The following is a 27,124-nucleotide window of genomic DNA, read 5'->3' as shown; positions in this document are numbered from 1 at the left end:
AGGAGACTCAAGCCCTCTTTGAAACTTTTACCCAGTCTTTACCCTGTTCGACTCTCAGGTGGGTCTCACTTCTTCGTCAGTTTGATCAGTAATCAATTCTTCATCATTTTCGTCACTTATGTCTAGATTCTCAAAATCTTCCAAAACTATGTAGGTCCACTCAGGGCCTTTGTATTTGTTATTCAGTCTTTTTAGTCGTGGTCTTCTTCTTCTAGGTTGTATCACAGGTGGATCAGTTTGACTGGTTACTTCATCCACTTGTTCAGGTTCTTCATTAATTCTCTTTAATCGCAGTCTCAGTCTTTTGACATTTCTAGGCCATTTGTCTCCTTTTCTAAGTCTTTTAACTGGCACTGTACCTTGGTCCTCCTCAAATGCTCTTTTATTTTCGCTCAGTTGTGGCACATCGATTTCAGTGTTTTCTTCTTCTTCCCTCTCTATCTGACTAGTTCCAGGTCTTATTTCTGTTTCTTCGGCCTGGTCACTTAGCTGGACTTATTCAGGAATCTGTTGGATTTAACTTTTATCTGTTTCCCTTTCTTCAGCCTGAACACAATCGTCTATTCCTACCTGGTCCTGCTCAAGCTCTTCGAACCCTTGATTTTCTTCTGCTTGAGCTTGCGCCCTAATTTCTATCTGTCCCTTTTCAGATTCAGGAGTTCGGGGTGGAGTGTCGATTACTTGATCTTTCCCTATCTGGTCCTCCTCAGAATCACTTTTGACATGGATTTAAATGATCTGAGTATCTTTTTCTACACCTGTCTCATCCTCGCTATCACTCTGTCTGTCTAGATAGGTTTGACTCCTTGTTCGAACATATTCTGCAGGTATGTCGATTACTGGAATCTAATCATCTTGACTGGTGCTCGGTTGTTCTTCAGCTACTTCAGGATGGATATCTTGGGACCCTTCAGCTGCGCAACCTTCAGCCTCAGTTTCATCAGCACCTGTCACCTTCTTCGTGTGACTGACATGGATCCAGTGTGGAACTCCTGCACACTTTACAGCTGTGGTGGTAACCAGAATCACTTGACGTGGTTTACCCCACCTGGGTGCGAGGCAAGATTTTCGAGTATGTTTCTTTATCACTACCCAATCCCCTGGGTTCAGGTCATGATCTGGAGTTGCTGGTCTGGTGACAGCGTCTTCCCCAACCTGGCGAGAGATAGAACGCACTTGGTCAGCCAGTTCATTGCAGTATTCTAGCACTAAATCATCAGATATGTTTAGCAGTCTGTGTCCTGGCACCCATGCTTGCCGCATTGCTCTTCCCATCAGTATTTCATTGGGACTTACGCCTGTGTTCCGGTCTGGAATACTTCTAAGTCCCATCAGAACAAGTGGCAGAGCATCTGGCCACTCCAATTGAGTTGACTCATACATCTTTCCCATTCTTGACTTGATAGTTCCATTCAGTTGTTCTACCACTCCAGATGCTTGTGGGCGATATGCACAGTGCAGTTTTTGCTTAATTTGGAATGCTTCACAAATTAGACCCATTATTTCACTGTTAAAATGTTTTCCTCTGTCTGATTCAATTGTTACTGGAAAACCGAACCGTGGGATAAGCTCCCTAAGTAAAAGCTTAGCCACAGTAATGCTATCATTTTTTCGAGCAGGGTAAGCTTCTACCCATTTTGAAAACAGGCAGACAATGACAAGTACATATTTTAGTCCTCGACAAGGGGGCAACTGAATGAAATCAATCTGAAATCGAATAAAAGGTCCTTCTGCCTTTCCAATCTTTCCTGGTAATACCACTGTTTTCTTCCCTGGGTTCATTTGCTGACAAATCAAGCACCTCTGGCAGAGTGCCTCTGCTATGTTCCTGAATTTCGCATTAAACCACGTTCGTCTGAATAGACGTATCATAGCATCTCTTCCCAAATGTGAATCTCCACGAATCAACCTAGCCATAGGAGCAAGCAGACAGTTTGGTAACACTACTGTTTCGTCAAGGTAAACAATTACACCATCTTCAGCCCTTTTCTGACACCCTAATTTCCTCCATTGTTCCTTTTCTTTAGGTTCTGCTGCATTCTGCAAATCTCTCATTTCTTCCCATGTATCCACACCATCCAGTAACATAAGTTGGCAGCTGTTTCCACCCACCTCAACCTTTTTGTTAACAGCCATTTTGTATTTTGCACAATGTTGGGCTAACTGGTCAGCATATCGATTACCAGCTGTCACTTTGTCATTGCCAGATTTGTGAGCAGCACACTCGACCACTGCCACTTCTTTTGGCAACTGGATTGCTTTCAGTAAATCTTTCACATATTGACCATTTCTGATGGGGGTGCCTGCAGAAGTCAGAAACTCCCTTTGCATCCACAATTGGCCATAGTCATGCACAACCCCGTAACCATATTGGCTGTCACTGAATATGTTTACTTTCCAATTTTTCCCAAATTTACAGGCCTTTGCCAGGGCAACCAATTTGGCTACTTGTGCAGACTTGACTCCAGGCAAATAGGATGCTTCCACTGGGCCTCCCAAGGTACACACTGCGTAGGCAGCGCTTAAACCTCCTTCCTCATGTCTCATGCATGAGCCATCAACAAATAGCTCATAGTCTGACTCAATTAAGGGCTCCTCTCTCATATCCGGTCTCAGCTTTGTGCTGTATTCAGTCAGATCAATGCAGTCATGCTGAACTTCTTCCTTAAGTTCTGCACTATATGAATTAGGCAGTAGGGTTGCAATGGTTACATTTCCTGCACCTACAAGAATTCTCTCGTACTTAGTCAGCCGACTAGGTGTGAGATACTGAGTCTTAGTCCTGGTTAGCAAGATTACAACATACACAGTTACAGGATGTCCCATAATAATTGATTCACTCTGCTCAAGGCTCATGCAAGTTGCAGCTACTGCTTTCAGACATCTGGGCAATGCAGCTGCCACTGGGTCTAATGTGGACGAAAAATATGCCACTGGGCGTCGCACTAGTACATGAATCTGAGTCAAAACTGAAAGTGCACAATTATCTTGTGTGTCACAAAAAAGTGCAAAATCTTTCGAATAGTCAGGTATTCCCAATGCTGGAGCTGTACACAGGCAGTTTCGTAAATTTACAAAGGCAGTCATGCTTTCGTCATCCCACTCTACTGGGTCTTTGGCTCTTTTCTTTGTCATTTGTATCAGGGGCTTTGCAAGGACTGCGAATCCCACAATCCATTGCCTGCAATATCCTACAACTCCAAGAAACATTCTAATCTCTTTTTGTGTTTTTGGCAAATCCATGTTTTTGATTATCCTAATTCTTTCTGTGGTAACTTTTCTGACACCTCTCTCGTCCTGATGCCCCAGATATTTCACAGAGGTAGCACAAAATTGCAATTTCTCTGGGGACACTTTATGTCCTCCTTCACCCAGATGATTCAGTAAAGCTATGGTATAGACAACACTTTCTTTTCGTGATTTGGAGGCCACCAAAATGTCGTCTATAAACTGAACCAAGACTGACTGTCCAGGTAGTACTACCGACTCAAGGCACTTTTTCAAAATCTGGTTAAAAATCGAGGGGCTTTCTGTGTACCCCTGAGGGACACGATTCCAGACATAGACATGACTGTCGAATTCAAATGAGAAAAGAAATTTGCTATCTGGGTGCAATGGAATCAAGAAAAATGCATGACATTGGTCAATGACAGTAAACCATCCAGCCTCCCACAGTATCTGATACAGAATCACTGCAGGATTTAGCACAACTGGACAGCAAGGGACAACAATCTTATTAACCTTTCTAAGGTCTTGTACGACCCTGTACTTACCACTCGGTTTCTTTATACCAATTATGGGGGAGTTACATGGACTGCTCAATAATTCTTGCAAAATGCCTGCTTCCACCAACCGTTTTATTTCTACTGCAATACCTGCCTTTATTTCTGCACTCATTTTGTACTTTCGAGTATTTGGGTAGACTGCGTCTTCTTTTATGGTCACCTTTATTGGGTCAACATTCGCAATTAATCCTACATCTTTTCCAGTAAAGTCCCACACCTCTGGGCTTACCGTCTGTTGCAGTTCTTCTGGTAAGTCTATTATTGTCATTCTTGCAATTTTTGTCTCTGGTCTTGCTAACATTAATTTGTAAACTCCGTCTTCGTCTGGGGTTTGAATTTCAACGCCATTTGGAGTGCAAAAGATGGGTCTATTCATTTTGCACAACAAATCTCGTCCTAGCAAATTTACAGGACTTGAGTCACAGACTACGAATCTATGCATTTCTTTAAAATTCCCTATTTTTACTTCCATTGGTTCTGTGACTGGGGTACTAATTTGTTTATTAGAAACGCCCACTACTTGGATCGCTTCTCCCGAGAGGGGTTGGTTTGGAACGCCTGCTGTTCTCACAGTAAAACGGGTAGCACCAGTGTCCAATAGAAAGGTGACATCATTTCCTTCAACCTTTCCTTCAATGTATGGCCCTGACTGGTCTACCGGCAGGAAGGCGCCAAGCATGCACTCCTCATCCTCCCCCCTCAGGCACCGTCATTAAGGTTCTTCACAAAAGAAATTGTGAGGTTGATGCATCTCTCTTTTCCCTTCTTTCCCAATTCGAAGTCTCTACATTCTGTTGTGCTTTGCTCCTATAATTTGGCATAGGAGCTAGGGTATCTGGTTCTGTGTTACCTGCTGCTGGGTCTTCCGTGGCACCTCATGCTGCGTCTGTGGAGTTAAATCATTGTTTTGCACATTACCACTCTGCACAGCCTTACACTCGTCCTTCCAGTGCCCCAACTTGCCACATCCATAACAGGGGAACTTCTTTTTCGCATCTTCCCTGTTGAATTTTCCCTTGGGCCTTCCTGTTGTTCTTGTTGCTCTGCTAATTTTACTTGTGCCCACATAACTTTTTCTTTCAACTCTTTCCATTTGTTTTCTAGCTCATCTTCACAATATTTTGCATATTTCAGGACCTCATCTATGGACTTAGCTTGCCAACAAATTTTATTGTCTTTAATCCATTGTGAAATTTCTGGTCTCAATCCTAGCACAAATCGATAAATAAAATGTGTCATGTCTTTCATGTCGATGTTATCTAATCCGCTGTATTGTTAAAAGGTCTGTAGTAAACGTTCATAATATGAATGCACTGATTCGTCTTTATTCTGAGTGTTTCTATCTATTTTCATGCAGTCTGTCTCTTTTGCAGGCACCTTTCCTTTTAGGTAAAGTATTACCTGATTGTATTTTTTCATTACATCCTCGGAAGGTGCCCCTATCTTTGGGTGTCTTGGGTACTCATCACTAGGCCAATCAACAGCTACTTTGCATTCTGTCCACAAATCTATGGGGACTACAATGTCAAATAAGCCATCTAAGTCTTTCAAAACACACTTTGACACTTTTACAAATCTCTCGACCTGTCTGTACCACTCTACAGGTTTTTCTCGAAGTTTTGGGAAATCATTCGTAAATGACAAAATATCCTGTCTGGACCATGGAACATGCACATAGCCTCCACCTGGTACCTCTCGCATGGGACATAATTTTTCTACCTTTTCTGCTTCTTTTAAAGGGGAACATCCTTTACAATGCAACTTTTACCATGCAGAGCCTTTACGACGCAACTATTACAACGCATGCCATTACAACTCATTGCGCTGGGGGGCGCTCTAGGATAGGGAATAGATTTAATTTACTAACCATCACCTTCCCTACTATCCACGGGGACTGGAGTTGGAATAGTAAATTAAACTATTCACTATCCAGCACCCCTCAACACTATGCGTTGTAAAAGCATACGTTGTAAAACTTGCGATGTAAAGGCATGCGTGGTAAAAGCATGCGTTGTAATGTCATACATCCTCTTTTAAAACATATTCTGAAGTCATTTGTCTTGATCGAATTTCTTCCTTTTTCTTTGCCCATCTTGCTTTCCATTTCTTTAGTTCTCCCCATTTTTGCATTAGTCATCAGCTCTCTTATTTGCACCTTTTTTCCTGACACATTCATGTTTTCTAAGTCTTTGTCAGAGAATTCTACTCGGTAGGGTTTCTGCAATACTTTAGATTTACCAATGTCGATTCCCATGCTAGCTGCAGTGTCCATTAATTTCTCATGAAACACCTTTGTATTTCTAGTGATGCTTTTACAGATAAACAGTAATTCATCTTCACTAAGGGTATTTAATCTCTCCAATCCCACATTCCCAGACATCATTTCTTCTATTTCAATCCTCAATTTATATATATCTAATGGCTTAGGCTGTGTCTTTGGTCTCTCTATTCCCGTGTCCATCTGTCTATTTCTTCAGGAGTTACTACAGTGGCACTTCTCGTACCTGAAGAAGTCTCCATCTGTTCTTCTCTCAAGGTTAAAGGAGTGGTTTTCCTCATTGAACCACCTTCGGGTTCTCTTATCGGTAAATCCATTAAGGATATCACTGATTCACATTCACTTGCCTGATCATCTATTGTCAGTGGTTCTTTTCTTGGCTGCAATACTGATGTAGTTATAACTGGAGCTTTTGGACTAGCTTCTTTATCTCCGTACAAAGGAACAACTGGGCCAATAGTCACTGGAATTTTCAAAGCCTCAGGACTTGTATTTAATTGAGAAATGTTCTGAATTAATTCACTTCTCTGTTTATTTAAAGCTTCTCTTTCTCTTTCTTGTAATACCCTTTCGATGGAAGTCTCATGTATCACTTGTGGAATTAAAGGTGGCTTTAAAAATGGGGCAGTCGGATTTGCTGTACTTGACTCCTCATTATAAGGTGGTTTAAAAAACGGGTTATTCGGAATTGCTGTTCTTGGTTCCTCATTATAAGGTGGTGGATTTTTCATTAATAAATCCTCCATGTAATCATCGTCTGGATCACCACTACTCATTAAATGTTCTCAGTCGTTTTACCTCCCACAGGCTCCTCTACAGTTAGTACTGGGTAAAGCCCTTCCACTAACATATTCTGTCTCCATTGTTTCATTTGTTTTTCTTTGGAGTCTCGTGGAACCTTTGGGTAAAATTTGCTCAGTCCTTTGTCAATTCTAGGTCTGTCTCGCTCAAAAGCCTCAATCTCCCTTTCTTCTAGGGCCTCATATTGCGTTAATCTAGGTCTGGGATGTAAATCATTCATTTGAGTCCTCAAATTAAACAAAACTCTTCCATTAAAAGTGCCTTCTAAGGGAAATGCCAGAAGTCCATCATCTTTTGTATATTCCACCCAGTTCTCTAACCATACACAGGAGTGGTATCCCCTGTCAAACATCATGAATGATGCAGGAGTATTCGGTGGTGGAATAATGACTCCTTCTCTAGTTTTAATGGGCTTGTCTCTTTTTTTTTTTGATAATCAACTTTATTCAGCATTTTAAACCAACATATAAAATTCATTGGCAGCAGCTCCTTAATCAACAGGTACAAGGATTGAAATGCAGCAGTACATATGGGTAGGGTTGATCCAGTCCAATCCGACATCACAATTTGCGTAACAATAACCACCATTGGAGGACAGTGTATACATTCGGGGTCACGGTGGGAGCATGTTAAACCATTTCCCCCATATTTTAGAGAACAGGTCAGGAGAGCCCCGGGATTCGAATAGGACCTCTTCCTGGGCCCCGCACCAGTCCACCCATCTCCTCCAACCCTCCACCGTGGGTGCATCAGGCCATAAACAGTTTCGGGCTATGTCTCGCTTGGCCACGGCCACCGCCGTCCCCAACAGGCGTTTATCCGATCGGGAGCCATCTAGGCCATCAAAGATCCCCAGCAGCAGTCGCAGTGGGTCATGAGGGACCTCCCAGCCCAGAGCCTCTGAAAGCCCCCATTCCACTCCCCTCCAAAACCTCACAAGCCCCGGGCACATCCATACCATGTGGTAGAAGTCGGCCGGAGAAAATGCCCACATCTTGGGCAGTCTGGGGAGGGTCGCAAGCGGGCTCGGAAGAGCCTCTCTGGGGTGAGGTAGGACGTGTGTAGAAAGTATGTCTGCACCAGCCGCAGCTTGGATGATGTGGTCAGAGAGCGCGGGGCCATCAAGGCATCTCACCAGTCGGCCTCCCCCAGGTGTCCCACCCATCCCTCCCACCGGGTACATAGCTGGTCAAGGGACGAGGGGCTATTATTCACTAGGGTCCGGTAAATTCGGGACACTCCGCTCTTCCCCAGATCCCCCATCATCACTTGGGCTTCTAGTGGGCTAAACTCTGGAAGGGTGGTGGGCGCAGGGAGATGTGCATGAATGGCGGGGTGCAGTTGTAAATACCTGAAGTGTTGGGTATGTCTTTTTTTTAAATAATTTCTAACTGTGTCTACAAATGACATTTTTCTCTTACTTCCGTACATATTGCGAGGTCTGCCTCTTATCATCTGATCCCTAGCAAACCCTTGGTATCTTGGATCAGGTGGAGTTTCTGGATAGCTTGGATACCACATATATTTTGCAAAAATTCAAATAGTGCTAAAATACTTATTTCTGTTTACTAAAGGCTTCCAATACTAGCGCGTCTTTTATTTTTCGACAACCAACCAACACTGCGGTTTCAAATAATTTCAACCAATGGGTGCGCGGCTTTTCCCATGAGATGAGTTCCCACGCTCCTGCGATCACCCCTTCTTTACAATGCTATCTCAGCTACACACCCGCCTTCTTGACCAATACCAGCGCGGCTCTGAGTGACGTCAGCGCAGCTCCGCAACTGACTCCCTCCTTCACAAGGTATTTCGAAAACTAAATTCTTTTGGTTTTAAAGTGCAGATTTTATTATTTAACAACGGAAACACTTTTTCCACTGTACCCGAGTGACTAGATAGGAAAGAAATATTTCACTGCAAGCAAATCCCTTCTGTTTACTTTTCATACACTACGAGTAGAACCCTTCCGCCTACCCTTCACAAGAGCATTAAAGAACCTGCTACTCTTCCAGACTTTATCCACTCTGGGATATACACTAAGACCAAAGTTTCACCAGTGAACCCCTTTGCTATCAATCAAGCTCAGACAAATCTGCTACTTCTTCTGTGTGACCCTTACTAGGTTATATCACAACAAAAGTTTTGCTAACAAACTCCTTGCTATCATTTATTCACACATTCATACAGAAAACCCTAAATAGTGCTTCCGGTTCTGCCCAACCATGCACTAACTTCCTGCGAATAAGTGACCTCACCGCGATGTGGCTTCTATCTACCACCCGCTATTCTGCCCCCAGGGATTCCAGACAAACATATAACCGGTACGAACGATTTTGGTTAATACATAAAATTCAATATAGCAGCATCAAAACATTTCAATAATACCACATTTGATCGATCAATGAAATATGAACCTTAACCAACTAACTAATTAAATACCTATCTTTAACTAATCCCTAACCATACTACTGCTACCAAAGTTTATATACTGATAGAGCGCGCAGGTCACCCAACTAGAATTTACCAATACTCACCTGGGCCCATAATTCATAACCATACATTTATTCAGTCAGGTAACCCACGTTCTACTACCAGATTATTTTATTCCACTAATTCCTATACCATTGACTTACCAATCCTTGTCACTAGTACCTACGACCACGATGAATCAGGGAGTTAAGTAAAGAAATGCACTCAAAATACCATTACATTTATATAATGACTACAGACTCTGGGTACGTTCAAACTCTTTATCTAATCATTATCAAAAGTCATGAGCCACAGATTGAAAGCGATTAAACTATCAATAACCAAGATCAGAAACAGTGTATAGCTATTCGAACGATAAATTATGCCAACCATTTAGCAAACTCGAAATAAAGGGAAGGTAGGAACAAGGAACATGCTATTTCGAGAAAGCAGACTTTTGCAACTTAACTAAAGGAGCGTAAAGAAAGGGAACATACTAAACCCAAGAACTTTCGCAATTATTGACGGTTTGGGAAAAAGAGAACATAATATGCAAATCAAGTTTCAGATTTAGCACATAACTATAGGGAAGGTAAGAATTGGAACACTCTATAGATTCAGATAACCAGGCTTAGCTCCTTAAAGGGAGGGTAAGGTAAAAGAAACATATACTATTCTGAAAACATTTAGCATTGACTAAAGGTGGGTTGAAAAGTGGAACACGCTAATAAACAGTAAAACAGGAATTTGTCATTTGCTTAAGGGAAGGGAAAGAAATAGAACATATGCAATCAAAGCTTTGCAAATTCAGGGAAGGTAAAGAAAAGGACGCAAATTAGAATGACAATTACCCACACAGATTAATATTTACCTAGAATGGTGTGAAGACCAACCCTGGCCACGGGTCAGTTGAAAAGGACAGGAGAAAACCCCAAAGACTTCAGTGCCAGTAGGCGAGCAGGTGCAGTTCAGAAAAATCAGGACAGGATAACCCCAGAATTTGGATCAGGACCGAACCACCAAATGTTAAGACCAGAACCCTCAGTTTCGGTTGCAACGCCTGCGCTACTCCCTCTCTGCAAGGAATCAACCAAAACCCTGCTTGGGTTACAGCTTTCACCAAACAAAGTGCTTCGCCAGCACTTCAACTTCCCAAAACCCCGATTGGGTTGTCAAACCTCCCGACAGAGTGCTCTGCAGTCCTCTGCTCTTAGTCACCTATTGAGTGCGTTGGGTCAGTCACAGGTCAGCTATTCAGACAAGTCTAACAATTTCTCTAGCTAAACCTACGCCAATTATACTGTTTTCCAGGTCAGTGTACCACCCCCAAATGTTGTAAGTGTAGGTATCCCCAATTTCGATTGGACAAAGGAGGAGGACAGGTCATCACACCACCTACATTTTAGACTTTCTCCGTCTCCTTATTCAAATTTATGTTCAAGTCCATCAAATTCAGGTTCTCATGCTGATTTCTTCTTCCTAACAATGGATGTTCTATTGACGATTACAATGTATTCAATTTAGAGTTCATTAGACAACTTTCCCAGGAGCATCTTCTAGACAGTCAGCTCCTTGGCAATAGTCCAAAGGTCACTTGTTCTTGAGACTGCAGAATCTCGCGCAGCCGCAGTTTCAACCAAGATGGAGTACCGCGTCGCGAGACAGGCCAAATTTCAAAGTGCAACATGAAATGGAAAAGAAACCGTTTTAGAACACAGAATAAATGATTACACTGTATACCATGAATTTTTACACTATACCCATTACTTTATAATAAACTATAGCATTAGGATTAGGCAGAACGAACAGCTTAGCAAAAGCAGCAGTGCAAGCCTCTCGCATGTGAGTACACAGAGCAGCCATATTAACACTAGTGCGCAGATGCGACAGACTTCCCTCCACAACTGCGAGTACGTCATATCACGTGGGTATGACAGACGCATGCGCAGTAGAATTTCCTGCGTAGCAGCAGCCATTTTAGGAGCAAGCGTATTAGTATTAGAAAACACGTAGGCAAGCTTCACTCGGATACCCAATGTCAAAGGGAAAAGAAGGAGAATTAGTAAGATGAACATGTTGATTATATAGTTAGGGTTATTCGAGGTTCATGATACAAGCAAGTCGCTTTTTGTGCGAATCCTTGCTCCATCACAGGCACCACCACTATTCAGCCTCAGGGGCTGGCCCTGGCTCCTTCAGCCTCGCTATCAGCCCCTGCTCCCTGGGGCCACCGCCGTCCCTGGGGTGCTCCCATGACCACTCCGGGCAGCATGATATTGATGCCAGTGAGGACCACTGCTCCAGAGCTTTAGCCTTGGACATCCGCCTTGAGACCCTCATGGGTGATTTGCCCCACTCTATTAATGTTTGATTGATTGTGCAGGGAAATAAATGTGTGTTCATTTAATCCAAGGAGCTCCTGGCTCTGCACAGTGGTTTAGTAGAACTGGAGTCCAAACAAGCATGCCCCCAGAGCTGTAGACAGCTCTATCACAGGTGCAAGACATTCCAGTGTACAGGCATGGCCACTTCCTACCTTCTCTTGACAGAAAGCTATACTTTACAATTCACTGTAGCTGCATAGCCAAGGAAACTCATGTGATTCCATAAAGAAAAGTGTTCTTTCTCTCATGCAGGCTTTAAAACTACATCACAATACAAAAAGTTAATGAGCTGCACGGGCATTTTTGTTTAAATGGTCTATTAATTTACTACTCTCCGGATTGTTATAGAGAAGGTAGGCGTATATTGTAACATGATATATATATATACACCAGCCTCTTAACGTGTAATAGTAGTGTTTAAACTGTTGTGTTTTTTTATTTCTTGCTGTTTTACAGAATTGGTGAGAATGAGACTGCCATTGTGTGCCCAGTTATCGATACCATTGATTGGAACACATTTGAATTCTACATGCAGACAGGCGAGCCCATGATAGGGGGGTTTGACTGGCGACTGACTTTCCAATGGCACGCAGTTCCAGAAAGTGAGCGTCGAAGACGGAAAACCAGAATTGACCCAATCAGGTAATTGAAGCTCTACCCATCAAGCAGTTATAGTGCTTTGTAGAAAGGTAAAATAGAGAGCCGTCTTTTATCAACAGTTTACCAAAACTGCTGTCAATTTAAATTTGCTCCTTGAATATACTGGTTCAGCAGCTATGCACTGTTCCTGGTGGTGGATGCCTTTCCACCCATTTCATCCAATATTTTTAGACGGGTATCTAGCACACGTTTTAAAGTGGTGATCCAGTTCTTCTTTTGAACATACTCATGTGACACATATTAGCTCTGACTCTTATGCGTATGAGCTGTCTCAAAGCAAATATATTACTGAAGGGACTCAAGACAATGGCATGAGGACATTGCTGTGACTAATATCGCATTTGTGGACATCAAATTAAGCTATACAAGGACACATCGTGCATAACATTTCTTTATAAACTTTTATGGACATTGTTCAAGTACATCTCTTCAGTAATATTCTCTATAATACTTATTCTGCTTTTTATATTTTGTGTACAAGAATAATGTGCAAAGCAAGAGATTACACGAAAATATAAGCAGTTTATGGCAATACATGCATAGGTGGTGATGTGGTGTGAGTGCCTCAAAATGAGATTGCAACTATGACATAATACACACAATCTATCACTAGTCTACATCACTAGTATGAATGGGTGAGAATATATTTAGTAAGATTCGGTCATGTGTTTCAAAGTTGGTTAGTCTTTGTTTTCAGGATATAAAAGAATTGCTTTAGGAGACCTATTAGAAAGCACTCACAGAAGTAATCTTTATTAATTGTCTTTCTCTACAGAAAGGGGGCGTTACTGAAAGATTCTGATAGGGGGAAGTTGAAGCTTGGTTGTTGTAGTGGTGTAGATAAATGACTCCGTATTGGCGTTAGAGTAATGTAAATGTAAATGTATTTGAGCTTATATAGCGCACAGCTACCCACAAAGGGTTTCCCGGCGCTTGCTTAGGGAACCCGTCCTGGTATTCCCCTGTGAGATAACCCCGGCAGGGTATCCACAAGGTGAAAGCCAGGCATCCCGCCGCGAGGGGCCGTTGTGGAGATTAAGCAAGCTATTGCCCAGAGTCGCAGAGCGTGAACCCATGAGTTGAGAAGGCACCGGAGCGAGAATTATCGAGTCCATGGAATTTTTTGAGCACAAGACCCGCCGAGGCGGGGAATTGAACCCTGGTCCAGGGCCGATCTCAGCTTCCGGGTCTGCCGCCTCTAACCCCTGAGCCACACTTCTCCAGAGTAAAATATCAAGACAAGGCTTCTGGCACAAGGGAAGGTTTAAGATTGGCTATAGCATGGGGTAGCAGGCGTGACAGGGGCTAAGGATGCAAGGAGAGGAGATATCTATTTATTCATGGAGTTTGGAAAATCAAGCAGAGGGCCATCATGTGTCCAGTCACCTAAAGGCAGCTTGATATTCAGTTCCGGGGATGGGGGAAGGAAAAGAATATATATGTGTATTATCTGACTAGAGGATATTAGAAAAGTCCTGAGAATTATAACGATATAAGGGGGAGGTTGTGAACAAAGACAAGAGGACCCTGGACAGATCCTACTGGGCACTCTCTGGTAAGGGTGTACCAAGGGAGTATGAAGTGCACCGACAGACAAGAATTGATTTTAGAGGTAGGGTGAGAATCATTCAGTGTTGTTTTTTTGATGCCAAGGAAGAACATAGTTCCTTGTAGAGTTGGATGAATCACCATGTTGAACAAGACAGAGAGGTCATGGAGAAAGATGATGTAAAAAAGTTGACTGTTGTGAGCTAAGGTGATAATATCAAATGCCCATGTAACTGAAGTCTTTCTAGAATGGATGGTGTGGAAACCAGATAGAAGAGAGTTAAGAGGATTGTAAGTAGAGACATAAGTGAATCTTTTCAAGATTAGGCTTGCTAGTATATAATGAAAAGAGGGAGTTGGGAGGCACTAGGAAGGAGAGATCTGCTCTTGGAATTTTCAGTTGTGTGGTCACTACTTATGTGAGTGGTGGGTGATTAGTGTTCCATGAAAGGACTTTGGAGTAAGGGGTGGGAAACTTCATGGTTGAGAACTGAAAGAGTGAGATGGAACCCAGGAGGGACTACCTGATTTGGAGGTTTGTATGAGCTCTCACGAGGTTGCAAGTGAAAAGTCTGCAAGTCATGCAGCGCTAAGGGGAAGAGGATGTTTTGTAAGCGGTAGGTTTGTAATTATATGTATGTAGTCCATTCTACCCTTGATGAGGCGTCAAAGCACTTGTCAGCAAGTAACACAGCACTCCGGAACCCAAAAAGGATTAGTGGTGGATTAGTATGTGGAAATAAAAGTCAATTTGAGTGGTGGACATGTGAGTCTGTTAGTTGGATCGAAAAGGATAATGGAGGCATAGAAGAGGGAAAGGTCTAGAAAGTGTTTATTCAAAAGATCATAGTAGTAAGATGAGGTCTGGGGTGAGTAAAAGGAGATATGGAGAAGAGAAGATACTTTAGAAATGGATTAGGTAGATCATAGCAGTTTTTTAATTTTTTTAATTTTATTTATTAGCATTTTGAAAAGACATACAATGTCCAATCAGTATATAACTTACAGACCGTTGCACAGAACATCCATCATCCAATATTTGCATCATGACATTATTGACCATTATTACAGTATTACAGCACAGCTGTACATCATATTTTTTGTCAACTTGATGTAGTTCCAGATATGCACCCAAATATTTCCAATAGTCTCTAGGTTTTGAACCCGGTTGGAATTCTTCATACGTTTGTAAGGATTCTTTACAATAAGTTAGATCAGTAAGCCATTGTTTACCTTTTGGAATCTTTCTACTCCCCCAACATAATGATACGCTTTGTTTTGCCACAAGTAACGCAACCACACAGAATTTGCGCATAGTGGCCCTCAGTTCAGGTACAAGTCCTTATAAGCATGTTCGTATCGAGCAGGCCTCAGTAACACCCAACATATCGCCCAGCATCTGTGCAACTTCTTCCCAGTATTTTGCCACTGCTCACAATACCATGCAAGGTGCAGAAAATCCGCCACTTGCACGCTACACCTCTTGCACCTAGAATCTGCACGCAAGCCGTATCTACATAGCCTTTCTGGGTTAGGTTTGATTTAGGTTTGATGTAAATATTTATAGTGCAACATACACAAATTACCGTTTGGTGTTAATAACTCTGTTAATGAACAGGTGTTAGCCCATTCCTCCTTCGTCAGTGGCACATCCAGGCCATCATTCCATTTACCCCATGCTTCCTGAGCCATCTCCCCTATGTCTTCCTGCAATTTAACGTAAAGCCTAGATACCATGTGTGCAGCTGTAGGAGCGGTAATTAAGAGCTGTAATGTTGATAGCTGTGGTGGTTCCGCAGGATAAGACGTGTACAGCTTCTTTATCGCCCCCTGCAATCGATGATACGTGAAGAGGAACAGTAACGTTTGGTTACTTATGTATGAAAGCTCAGTAAGTGGCCTAAAGACCCCGTCGCAATACAGGTCTCCCATAGTATCCATCCCTACTTGGCGCAGCAGACCCATTCCCACCTCTTCCTGTGTGACTGATATTTCAGGATGATAATGCAGTGGCAGTGCAGGCGCATAAAGTGGCAATTTGTTAGCTTTGCGACCCATTGTCCGCCAGGCTTTGTTTGTCCTATCGATTGTATTTATGTCTCGATTATGTAGTTGAGGTCGTCTGTGCATGATAATGGCATCTAGTGGAATTGGCATGGCATCTCCCTCTTCAATCGCCACATGAGTCAAATTTGGGATTGCCCCAGTATTGGAACTTTCATAGATTCCCATGCTTTGTATCATTCCCCGTCGACGGACTGGGAGTCTCGGTAATAAAAAATATCATAGTAGTAGGTACAAAAGAGAAAGGAAAGGCCTAGGCCTCATTCCCTTTTGTAACATATCAGCCTCTTTTTGTAAAAGAGACCAAACTCTAGGCGTCAGCCAATCAGAAGAGCCTCACCCTTAGAACCTTCCTGAAGGAACCTCAGAGCCTCAGATTTTCTACCGCACGTTGTGCTAGGGAGTCTCCATTGAGCTCTGCTCTATTTCTACTCTTTAAAACTCATTTCTACAGATATTTCTTCAAGATTTCCTTCAGATTTCTTCAGGAAACTCTTTCTTCATCAAAATGTCTGAGGTTGAGAAGGAGAAAGCCCTTTTCAAGCCCTGTTCCACCTGTGGGAAGAAGAGGCTGTTTGTGGAAGACAAACACAAGGATTGCATCTACTGCCTGTATCCAGATCACAAGGCAGAGGACTGTAAGATTTGCCGCACTCTCTCCACCAAGACCTTGAGAGATCGTGCTGGAAGGCTTCTTACATGGTTGCAGAGGCAGAAGGAAAGGAAACATGGAGTTTCCAGTGATGAGGAGGAATCGGCGTCCTGTGCTTCCTCTAGAAGGTCAGTGAAAAGGGGTAGAGGTTCCCCATCTTCCTCTATTGGGCGGCCCTCTAAGGCTTCTAAGAAGACCCCCAGGGAGTCTGATGGCCGGGGTTCACGAGGTTCCCCCCACCACAGTGGGTCGGGCAAGGCAGAACTGGTTTCGCCTCCTAAGGGTGAGAAGACAGACCCAGCCTTCAAGAGACCCTATTCACACTCTTCAGAGAGGAGTTCCAAGTCCTCTACGACGAAGACTTCGTCGACGGTGGCTCCGTCGACGAGGAAAATGAAGCCCAAGATCCAATTGGTCCCGTCGACGGGCTCGACGACGGGAGCGTCGACGACGAAAGCTCCGTCGTCGTCGAAGAAGAGCTCGACGACTGCGGCGTCGACGGGAAGTATGCCGACGACATCGTCGACGAAGACATCGTCGACGAAGAAACCATCATCGTCGACGGCGGTGTCGACGACGGCAGTGCCGACGATGACGTCGACGACGGTGTCGACGACGGTCATGTCGTCGACGAGTGCTTCGACGACGACAACAATTTCTACATCGACGGCGGGCTCGTCGTCGGTGGCGTCGACGACGACATCTACTATTCCTATCTCGTCGACGAGGATTTCACCGGCGTCGACGGACCAACCAACAATACTGGCTGCGGAGAGAAGGGTAACAATTTCTCTCACAAGGATCACGCCTGAAATGACATCCCCAAGGAGGGTGACCTCATTACCCCCCACGATGTTGCTAGACCAGGAGGACTCTGAGGGAGACGGTCAGGATGGCTTTGATTATGCGAATAGCCCATCTCAGCTTCTCATTAAAAGTCAAGAGACGGACTCAGAGGAGGCATATGAACAAGGTGGAGGTGACTACCCACAAACAGACCACTCAAGGGACTGTGAATCACAAGACATGGTTTCAGTCCCAACGTCCTTCCTGCATGACCTGCACAAGATGTTGCAAGACTACAAGTCCAAAGCCGAGCGACCAGCGCCGAGGAGGTCTACTCCGTCAACACCAGTGAAGGACCACTCTTCAGTTGTCCCTCCTGTACACCCGGTACAGACTCCTCCTCAACCACAGCGGCCAGTGCCCCAGGCTGCGTCTGAAACAGCAGATGATCCGGATGGGGATCATGATAATGATACGGATGTGTCATCCGGTGATAATCAAGACTCGGATCAGGAAGGGGATGAATACAATGACTACATCATCCCGGTTCAAGCTTAGCCCCACCAAGACCTAGGTGATTCTCCTCCTGCTGACATCGGCAGTTTTCACCAACTGATGGAACGTGCAGCCGGCCGGTTTAAGTTGGTATTTCCTGCGCAAACCACAGACTGTTTCTTGTACGATTTTAAAGATACTCACCACAAGACTACGAGGTCCATTCCGATTGTGGAACATCTATGGGAGGAGGGTTTGAAGACCATGAAAAACCCAGCGACGGTGGTCCCTGTGCTACCGCGCCTTGACAAAAAGTATAAAGCGCCGGAGGATGGACCGGCTGCCCTGACAGGTCATCCCAAGCCGGACTCTGTAATCTCACAGGCAGCGCAAAGGAAGTCACGGAACCCTTCTGCTCCCTTGACGGCCCCTCCTGACAAGGATGGACGACGGCTGGATAACACAGGCAAGAGATTTTCATCCATTGCTAGCCTTCTGGTTCGCGCCGCCAATGCTTTGGCAATATTGGGACGATATGATCGCCAGTTATGGTGCGATATAGCTCCCTATTTGGATCAACTTCCACCAGAATCAGGGCTGGAAGCCAAGAAAACCTTGCAAGAAGGTGAGGTGGTCTCCATGGAGATAATAGACTGTGCCATGGACATTGCCACAACGTCCTTTAGGGCTTTGGCAGGAGCGGCAGTGTTAAGACGCCAAGGGTGGCTAAAAGCGACTTGGTTTAGGCCAGAAATCCAAAACAAGGTCCTTGATCTACCTTTTGACGGCGAGGCACTCTTCGGCAAATTGATCGACGACACGCTTCAGGAGATCAAAAAGGACACGGAGACAGCTAGATCGCTGGGAACACTCCAGTACCGCAAAACTCCTTTTAGGGGCGCAAGAGGCAGAGGTGGCGCCTACAGAGGCGCATACCAACAACAGCGCTATTCTTCGAACAGCTCTGGATACCAGCCGAACCGCCAGTCATACCAACAGAGACAGGGCCAGTCCTCTGGTTACTCACGGCCTTACAACAAAGGCAAGCAAGCTGCCCGTGGACGAGACTCGTCCAAACGCCAATAGCGGCCTTCTGGCTCTGCCTACTGCTCCCTCCTCCAAGAGATCATCAGTTGGAGACAGGGTGTCAAAATTCCTTCTGAACTGGTCCCAAATTACATCGGACCGTTGGGTGCTCAACATCATCAGACGAGGACATACTCTGGAGTTTATGGAAGTCCCTCCACCCAGACCCCCATCAGCCATCCCATCAAAACATCTGCATCTCCTACGGCTAGAGGTACAACAAATGCTCCGCAAAGGAGCGATAGAGCCGGTCCCCTCCAATCAACAGGGCCACGGTTTCTATTCCAGGTTCTCCCTGGTGAGAAAAACGCAGGAGAAATGGCGTCCCATCCTGGACCTCAGGGAGCTAAATGCCTATCTCATCTCCTTATCCTTCAGGATGGTATCCCTACAGGACGTTTTGAAGATGGTCAACCCGGGGGATTATATGGCCACACTCGATCTGGAGGATGCGTACTTCCATGTCCTGATTCACCCAGCGCACAGAAGGTTCCTACGCTTCACAGTAGCCAAGAGCCATTTTCAGTTCAGAGTCTTGCCGTTCGGCCTTCGCTCTGCTCCTAGGATTTTTACGAAGGTGCTGGCACCTGTAGCAGCATTTCTGCGGAAAAACCACTTCCAGGTCTTCCCTTACCTGGACGATTGGTTACTAAAGGCCCCGACCAGAGCATTAGCGCAGGACGCGGTGCAGGCTTGCACCACTCTGTTCCAAAATCTGGGTCTCACCTTGAACATGGAGAAATCTACGCTGCTGCCGTCACGGACAGCGCAGTTCCTGGGAGCGATGTTGGATTCGCAGCTCCCAAAGGCCTTTCCTACTCGAGAAAGGGTACAGAAACTGCAAAGATTAGCAGGAAGCCTTCAAAGAAAAAAGTGTCTTTCTGTACGCAGCTACAAGTCGCTGTTGGGGGTGATGTCATCGTGTATTCCCCTGATCCCGCACTGCAGGCTCCGGATGCGCCCCCCTGCAGGAGCAACTGGACCTCCCGTGGCAGCAAGTGCACGGATCGTTCAACGACAAAGTAATGGTCACTCGAGAGATGAAGAAGGCAGTGCTTTGGTGGTCGAATCAACAAAACTTATGCCAAGGTCTATCCTTCGCAAGTGTTCCATCACCTCACATACTGACGACGGATGCGTCATTGGAGGGATGGGGAGCAGTGATGCAGGACCTGCAGGTCAGCGCCATTGGTCTCCAAGCGACCAAAAGCTACACATCAACCTGTTGGAGCTGAGAGCGATCAGGCTAGCCCTTCAAGCCTTTCTTCCACGTCTCCAGGGTTCACAGGTGCTAGTCAGGACGGACAACACCACGGCTATGCATTATGTGAACAAGGAAGGAGGGACGAGGTCACTCCCCTTGTCGCGAGAGGCTCAACAGATTCTGGAATGGACAAGTCTTCACGGAATTTCTCTAAAGGCGGAGCACTTACCAGGAGTGCTCAACGAGGGTGCCGACAGGCTGAGCAGGCTCGCCTCAGTCAGTCACGAGTGGGAGCTGAAACAACAGGTTCTAGATCTACTCTTTCAAAAATGGGGCACACCAGAGGTGGACCTTTTTGCAACGCCGACCAACAGAAAGTGCTGAGCTTACGCCAGCAGGTTCCATCACCAAGGATCATTGGGCAATGCCCTATCGATAGCCTGGACGGGGAGGTTTCTCTATGCATTTCCACCGATTCCCCTGCTTCCTCGTCTCATCAGGAAAATGAGGACGGAACCATGGAAGCTCATACTTATAGCCCCGGCATGGCCAAGACAATTCTGGTACACCGAGCTCCATCTGCTATCGCTAGTACCTCCGATAAAGCCGGAGGATGTTCCGGATCTCCTGGCAATGTCCGAAGGACAAGTTTGGCATCCAGACCCAAGATCGTTGCACCTGACTGCATGGCTCCTGACCAGCGAGAATACATGAATGTTCCTCTTTCCAATGAGGTCAAAGACATCCTCTCTCAGGCAAGTGCTCCGTCCACAAACAAAACATACAGACTGAAGTGGAAAAGATTCTGTATTTGGTGCAAAAAGAAAAGATTGATCCTTTCACGTCAAAACCTCATCAGCTCCTACCTTACCTACTCTCGCTAGCTAAGTCTAATCTGTCCCATTCTACTATCAAGGTTCATTTAGCGGCGATTTCGAGATTCAGAAGATCTGATTCTGGTCCTTCGTTGTGGTCTGCAAGAATTGTCAAACAATTCCTCAAAGGCCTGTTCAGGGTCTATCCGCCAGTGCGATCTCCTCCTCCAACATGGCATCTGAACTTAGTCCTGGCTTAACTAATGAAGGGACCTTTTGAGCCGATTCACCGCTCAGACCTAAAATTCTTATCATGGAAGTTAGCTTTACTCTTGGCCCTCACATCAGCGAGGCGAGTGGGGGAGATGCAAGCACTAACTATCCAAGAACCGTTTTTGCAGTTCAAAGGGAACACTACCATCTTAAAGACGAACCCAAGGTTCATTCCCAAGGTCCCCACTGACTTTCACCTAAATGAGCCTGTCATACTAAAGAAATTTTTTCCGAACCCAGTCACTCCAGCAGAAAAGACATTGCACACTCTGGATTTGCAACGCTGTCTAAAGTTCTACATAGACCGAGCCAAAGACTTTAGAAAATCTTCGCAATTGTTCATTGCTTTCGGCGGTCCAAACAAAGGTCTCCCTCTGTCCAAACAGGGGATCTCGAGATGGATTTCAAGTGCCATTCTGCATTGCCACAAGTTAGCAGGGAAACCTCTAGTGGGCAAGATCCGTGCTCACTCGACGAGATCAGTGGCTTCTTCTACGGCCCTCTTTGCGGGGGTACATATCAAGGACATCTGCAGGGCTGCTACCTGGAGCAGCGTGCACACGTTCACTAAGCATTATTGCTTAGAGTCATTGCAGCAGGATGACGCGGCTGTGGGCCAGGCTGTCCTGAGAAACCTCTTCAAGTGATGGGTGAGCTTTCCTTTCTATCCCACCTTCCATGGGTGACACATTTTGTAATTTTCTTGCTAATGTTATGATATACTTCTTTACAAAATGTGTTTATGGTGTTTACTGCTTGCTATTCTGATACAAAGCATGGGAATCTATGAAAGTTCCAATACTGGGGCAAGAAAACAAGTTACTTACCTGTAACTTTGGTTCCCCAGTATTGGTAACTTTCATAGATTCCCATGCGCCCACCCACCTCCCCGGGGAAAGCTCAGCCTTCAGCAAGTATGGTGCCTAGCACACTACGGCTACGAAAATCTGAGGCTCTGAGGTTCCTTCAGGAAGGTTCTAAGGGTGAGGCTCTTCTGATTGGCTGACGCCTAGAGTTTGGTCTCTTTTACAAAAAGAGGCTGATATGTTACAAAAGGGAATGAGGCCTAGGCCTTTCCTTTCTCTTTTGTACCTACTACTATGATATTTTTTATTACCGAGACTCCCAGTCCGACGACGGGGAATGATACAAAGCATGGGAATCTATGAAAGTTACCAATACTGGGGAACCAAAGTTACAGGTAAGTAACTTGTTTTCTTCTGTGATACCAAAAGTGTGCATATTGTGCCTGCGCACATAAATAATATAGGAAGAAATCTGGAACCTTAAAACCTCCCTTCGAATACGGCAGGGTTAGAACGCACAATTGGATACGGGCCTGTTTACCCGCCCATATAAATCGGAGCACCATAGTTGATATCCTACGGAATACCTCTGCTGGGGGTTGAATGGGGATATTGTTAAATAAATAGAGCAATTTTAGTAGTATAACCATCTTTACAATGGTCAGTCTGTCTGCCAATGATAATGGTAACTGGATCTATCTCCCAATTTGTCTTCCAGACCATCAATTGCTCTGCCATAATTAGTGCGACTTACTACTTCTGGGTCCCGGTCGAACCAAACACCCAAATATCTTACAGGCTCTGATTGCCATTCCAGCGGATAATCCGTAGTGTATTGAAATGTGGTGTCTGTTAATGGTATAATTATTGACTTATACCAATTTAGTGTTAGCCCTGACTGTTGTCCGAATGTAATATATTCTCTAAGTAAGGGGTTTAGATAGGTAGATCATAGTAGTTAAGAGGTTTTGGATCAGTCAAAGGAGAGTGATACATGAGGGAAGGATTTAGAAAGGGTTTGTTTGGTAGATATTAGTAGTAAAAGCAGGTTTGGGGTGATGCAAGGAGGGAAGAGTCAAGAAAGAGTTCAATTGTAGATTATAGTAGTAGAATGAGGTTTGGGAAGAGTCAGAGAGTGGAGGTAGAGGATTTATAAAGAGAGGTATACAGTGAAAGATAGGGTAGTGCATTCAAGAGTCAATTTTCTTTTAACAGTAGGAGTAAAGTAATAAATATATAGATACATAAGCACATGTATAAGTAAGATAATATATCCAGATGTAAGTTACATTTAATAAAAGCAGACATTCAACTGTTTTTTTAACTAATTTAGTTGTGTATTGTTTTTACTATTTTTTCAATATTTCAATAGTGAAGCGATTGTATATAAAATAGTTTGATAATATTTACATATTGTGATAGATAAATAAAATGGAGAGCTATAAGCATCTATTCAAATAACTTCTAGGAAAACTATGCAGTGACCTATATACATGTTAAGCATAGAATTATATGTATATATGTGTATATATATATATATATATGTACACAACACAAACACACACATATGTAAATTTGTTAAACAGTTCATGAAATCGAAAAAGAGAGGATTCACAGGATGTTTCACGACGCCCCCCATCAGTGCCCGCGATGCAGGACGGACGGGCGGGCCTCCTACATATGCTTTGGTCATGCCCACAGCTGGGCGGTTACTGGAGAGTGGTCTGCCGGATAATGAGAGAGGTATCCCAGATACAGGTGAAAGAGAGCGCATTATATTGTTTAGTAGGAGCTCGCCCTCGCCCCAAACCGTTAAAACCCAAATTGCGATTTGTGGATCTAGCCCTCCTCTTAGCGATCAGGAAGATTACAATGCAGTGGAAGACCCCGAGAGCGCCCAGGGTGGAGACATGGCGGGTCGCTTGGTGAGATGGGGCAGAGCAGAATGTGTTGCCCTTAGAAAGGAGGAAGAAGGCGGGAGGCGGAAAACCCCCATGGCACAGGATTGGGAGGTCATGCTACTGGAGTTAGACAGTATGGATCGACCACTGTCCCAGGACAATTGAGCGCGCTCCGCCCCGGGGGGAATGCTGCTGTGTATATTGGACATTGAGGTGGGAAGGAGGTGGTTAGAAGAGCTTCTATTGTATATTCCGGACAGAGAGTGGTCAGCGCCGGGGAGCTAAGGCTGAACAGTTAGGAGAATTTAGATACCTGGGTGGATGGGTGGGGGAGGGATAGTTGGGGAGGATGAGGGTGGGTCTGGGGACATGTCCTCATAATAACGGAGGACTCTGATATTGTGCATAAATCTGTATGGAAATGACCTAGGGACTGAGACTCTGCCCCCCATTTGCAGATTGGGAGTAAATTAAAAAGCGTGATGTATTACATGTTTGATGCCTAACGCTGTATGCATATGTGCTGAATATACATTCACGAATAAAGTTTTGAAAATCTTCACACCTTAAAATGTCTTGCAATGCACCCCCAAACATTAAAGATTTCGACGCTGACGAACTCCTCACAGAATGTGCCCAAACATACCAACATCCATGCCAGAACTCTTCATCACCTCTTTCACCCAACAAGCAAGTGTGGGTGAAGAAACTGCTTTATGCGGACATTTCAAGGAAATGAGCAACTGTTTCTCCTAATCATTCCTTAGCTGAGCTGTCCTCTTCTCAAACTTCTTCACTCTACGTACCATCCACAAATTCCCACACTCGTCAAAAAATTGATTAAAAAATAGACAAAATGTTTCTTAGTTCTTTTGTTTAAGTGAAAACATACTACCTCAGGTGAAAAAACCCTGTTTGTAACTTCTAGGGCTCTAACATCTGAAACCCTCCTAAAAGAAACAAGACACAACAAAACTCTCAACTTTTCGACAATACTTTCAAATTCAAAGCATTATTTTCTCCCTATCCTTCCAAATAATCTAAAACCTTAGGCAGACCCCAAACTGAATTATACCTAGTAACTGGTGTCTTTGAAATCCTTATACTCCTCAACAACCTTCTCAACGACACATACTGACCTACCTTTATTTCATTATGCAAAACATGTCCTGCAGCAGTAGCTGACCTATGCACATTAACATCCTGTAAGGCAAATCCCTTTCAAACAATTCTGTCAAATAATTAACAACTTCTACTACATTCACTGACATGAAATCAAATTCCCTCTCCACGCACCAGCAAACCAATTTTTGCAATGCCAATATATGCGTTTTCTTAGTTTCTGGTGCCCTGGACTTCTTAATAAGATTCGTAGCTTCTCCTAAAAGTCCGGGCACCTCTTAGACACGCCTGAAATTTTCCAAGCTACTAGTCTCAACTGACCTGACATAACCAATTGATGTCTCTCTTCCAAAGGACTCAAAAGAATGTCCTGAATGTTGGCAGTAGGACCGGTAGCTCTACAGACATTTCTAGGAGTACTGGACATCAAACCTGTGACTTCCAAAGAGGTGTCATTAACACCAGTGTCTCCTTCCACTTGCGAAGCAACCCAGTCACACGAATACCCATCGAAAATGATGGGAAAGCATAAGGTGCAAGACCCCTTCAACTGTGTCAAAATGCATCTATCCCTGCCGACTCCGAAACCGGTCGCCAACTGAAAGACATCTGTAACTGAGCATTCAACCTGTTTACAAATAACTCCACTTAGCAAGGGCCCCTGAGATCCATTAAACTCTGAAAAACCTACCCATACTGTGTCTATAATCGGTTGAATCCCTGTAATTTCTTGAACACCAATCCGCATCCCGATTGCTCAACCCTGGGATATGCTGCGCTCTGCTTGGACTAAAATATTCTGTTTCAGAAAATATTCCCATAAGACTTTTCCCAGACTTACAAGGTACTTCGATCTCGGACCCCCAACTTGTTCACATACCTCACTGCAGAGACATTGTCCATCCTCAACAAGAGTGAGTGCATTGCCTTGTACTTCGTAAAACTCCTTATTGCGAAGGACCGTGCCAGCAATTTCAAACAATTTATGTGAAGCCTGCTTTCATTCTCTGACCACACTCCGCCTGTTGTGACTGAACCACAGCTCATTTCCCATCCTACCAAACTTGCATCTGATTCTATAACTGTTCGGGTCTCTCCCCAATAATAGATCTTCTGTTCCACACCTCCATATTCCTTAATCACCATACAAATTCCCCTTTCGCCTCCCCCGTGAGTACAACCTCCATTGAATAATTCCTAACACCCCTCAAATGCCTGGCCTTTAATCTCTGGAGGGCTCGATAGTACAAAGGTCCTGAGAAAAGTAGCTGAAATTGTTGAAGGCAACATATCTATAATTCTTGCTAACATCCTCAAAGATATCTTCTCTAAACCCAATACCTTTTGTATTTCCTTCCTTATCATTTTTAAGTTCTCTTTCAGCAACTTCAATTGCCTCTCCACTGTATGCACCATAGATCCTAAAAACTGTGTTTCCTGAGTCGGTATAAGACATGACGTCTGTCTGTTTACTAGAAATCCTGGATCCACTATCAAAAATACTGTAATCCTTGTGTATTCCACAAGTTTCAACTTGCAAAATGTCATCCAGATAGACAATTAGTCTTACTTCTTGCTCCCTCAGAAGAGCCACCACTTGATAAAGAACCTTTGTGTAGCATCAAGGGGCTGACGACAGTCCGAACGGTAGACAAACATACATATCTTTTCATCCCATCTGAACTGCGTAAATCTCTGATGGGTTCCCAAACTGGAATCGTCAAGTATGTATGCTTCAAATCTAGCAAAGTCAACCAGTCTCCTGTCTGCAGAACATCTCTAAACCAGTGCATTCCTTCCATCTTGAAGTGGTGCTACTCCACCCAATCATTCAGGCCTCTTCGATTTATCACAGGTTTTATTGCTGTGTCTTTTTTCTGTACTAGAAAAATATTGCTTACAAACCCCTTCACGTAGTTCTTTACCTCTTCAATCTCTCCTTTTGCCTCTAATTCATGAACTTTTTTGCTTACCAAAGCCGAAAGCTTTACATTG

General features: G+C 44.3%; 1 protein-coding gene across 1 annotated transcript in view; it reads left to right on the top strand.

Annotated features, from left to right (window-relative positions):
- Positions 1 to 27,124, top strand: part of GALNT4 (polypeptide N-acetylgalactosaminyltransferase 4) — a 983,977-nt gene that overhangs the window by 613,492 nt on the left and 343,361 nt on the right. Inside the window, exon 6 of the mRNA XM_086965331.1 lies at positions 12,174 to 12,359. Within this exon, the coding sequence (XP_086821457.1) occupies positions 12,174 to 12,359 (186 nt within the window). The remainder of the gene's footprint in view (positions 1 to 12,173; positions 12,360 to 27,124) is intronic.

The sequence above is a fragment of the Lissotriton vulgaris genome, chromosome 4_1 (assembly GCF_964263255.1).
Source record: "Lissotriton vulgaris chromosome 4_1, aLisVul1.2, whole genome shotgun sequence".
Classification (NCBI taxonomy): Eukaryota; Metazoa; Chordata; class Amphibia; order Caudata; family Salamandridae; genus Lissotriton; species Lissotriton vulgaris.
The sequence above is the reverse complement of the archived record's forward strand: the minus strand, read 5'-3'. Positions and strand labels throughout refer to the sequence as shown.